General features: G+C 37.9%; 1 protein-coding gene across 1 annotated transcript in view; it reads right to left on the bottom strand.

The window, feature by feature from the left end:
• Positions 1–47: 47 nt before the first annotated feature.
• Positions 48–1,343, bottom strand: part of LOC119593894 — a 2,837-nt gene continuing 1,541 nt past the window's right edge. The window contains exon 2 of the mRNA XM_037942921.1: positions 48–825. Within this exon, the coding sequence (XP_037798849.1) occupies positions 164–825 (662 nt within the window). The 3' untranslated portion in view covers positions 48–163. The remainder of the gene's footprint in view (positions 826–1,343) is intronic.

The raw sequence follows: 1,343 nt of genomic DNA, 5'->3' as shown, positions 1-1,343 counted from the left end.
CTTCGGTCGAAACAAATAAAGTCTGGAAGGGACATAGAAAACAACGGTGGATGTTTCGCATTAGACAGGAATTGTTGCAATGTCATTTATTATTCTCAAAAGGAATCCTCACATATACATCATGTTTTATAGACACCAAATTTTACAGTACAGTAAATCTTGATTAGGTGTCTGGATCCCAAGGTTCCACCTTCATTGCTGCTTCACCCATAACGGCGAGTGATTCGAGGTGCTGCCGACTGTTGTAATTTGTTGAGCCTGAATATGCAGAGACGACACTAGGTGATCGAGAAGCTGACCCTTCATTAGCTATGTCATCTAGGAGTTGCAATACTTTAATCTTAAATCGTCTTTTCTGTGAAGCACTGAAGCCTGCCATATCTGGCAAAATACTTTTGAAAAACTGTAAATCAGGATTTCCCGATTCCTCACAGGATTTTTTGGAAATAAAATCAACTACCGCTCTTTCCAAAGGATCATCTGCATCTCTTTTCTTTCCTCGTTTGACTGAAGTAGAGCAACTTGGAGGTGATGGATCATTATCGGTTGTGTTTGGAGTTTCAGGAACTTCCTTTAATGTTTCACAAACAATATCACTTTCATGATCAACACTATTGTCCTCCACGTCAGCAGGGTCTTCATTGTCATCTTCAGCATTAGGAGGAGGGAAAGTTCCTATCTGTGTCCTAGATTTCAGGAATGGGAGTACAAACTGCATCACATCCCAAAGATAAAACTGTTTGATTGATTTCGCAGCTTGTCTCTTCTTTATGTATCTTGTGAGCCCGCCTCTCAGGTGCTTCCACCTCAGTTTGCATTCTGCACCTGAAAAGAAGAATTCAAATTATTGATTTATACAATATCTTTGCTAGATTTGTAGTTTTGTTTGCACCTCAAGTTAATCTGGCGTTTTATTTACTGCTTTAAGTTAAACGCAACAGTTTACCATTTGTCTGCTGTCAGCAACTCAGAATATGAACCAAAATAAATATAACGACTACTGTAAAATGCAATGGATAGCTGGTCCCTTTCTATCAATCGAAATATTTTTGTATTATTTGTCTATTGTATGATTAATCAATCTAATTCTTCATTTGCAAGTTCTTGGCAACAAGAATGTCATTCTCGGCACTACAATTAGAGTTTTATCGGGGTTTCCGACATGGGAAAAGTGGGAGGCATTTGCACAGAGATAAGTTGAACTTTGGAAGATACCTAATTGTTTGGGATCGCTGGATGGGAAGCATATAAGAATCAAGAGTCTTGATTCATCTGTTTCTGCCAATTGTAACTAAAAGAGTTTTTTTTTTTCAAATTCTTTTGATAGCATGTTCTGATACAGA

Source organism: Penaeus monodon, chromosome 33, assembly GCF_015228065.2.
Source record: "Penaeus monodon isolate SGIC_2016 chromosome 33, NSTDA_Pmon_1, whole genome shotgun sequence".
Taxonomy (NCBI): domain Eukaryota; kingdom Metazoa; phylum Arthropoda; class Malacostraca; order Decapoda; family Penaeidae; genus Penaeus; species Penaeus monodon.
The sequence above is the reverse complement of the archived record's forward strand: the minus strand, read 5'-3'. Positions and strand labels throughout refer to the sequence as shown.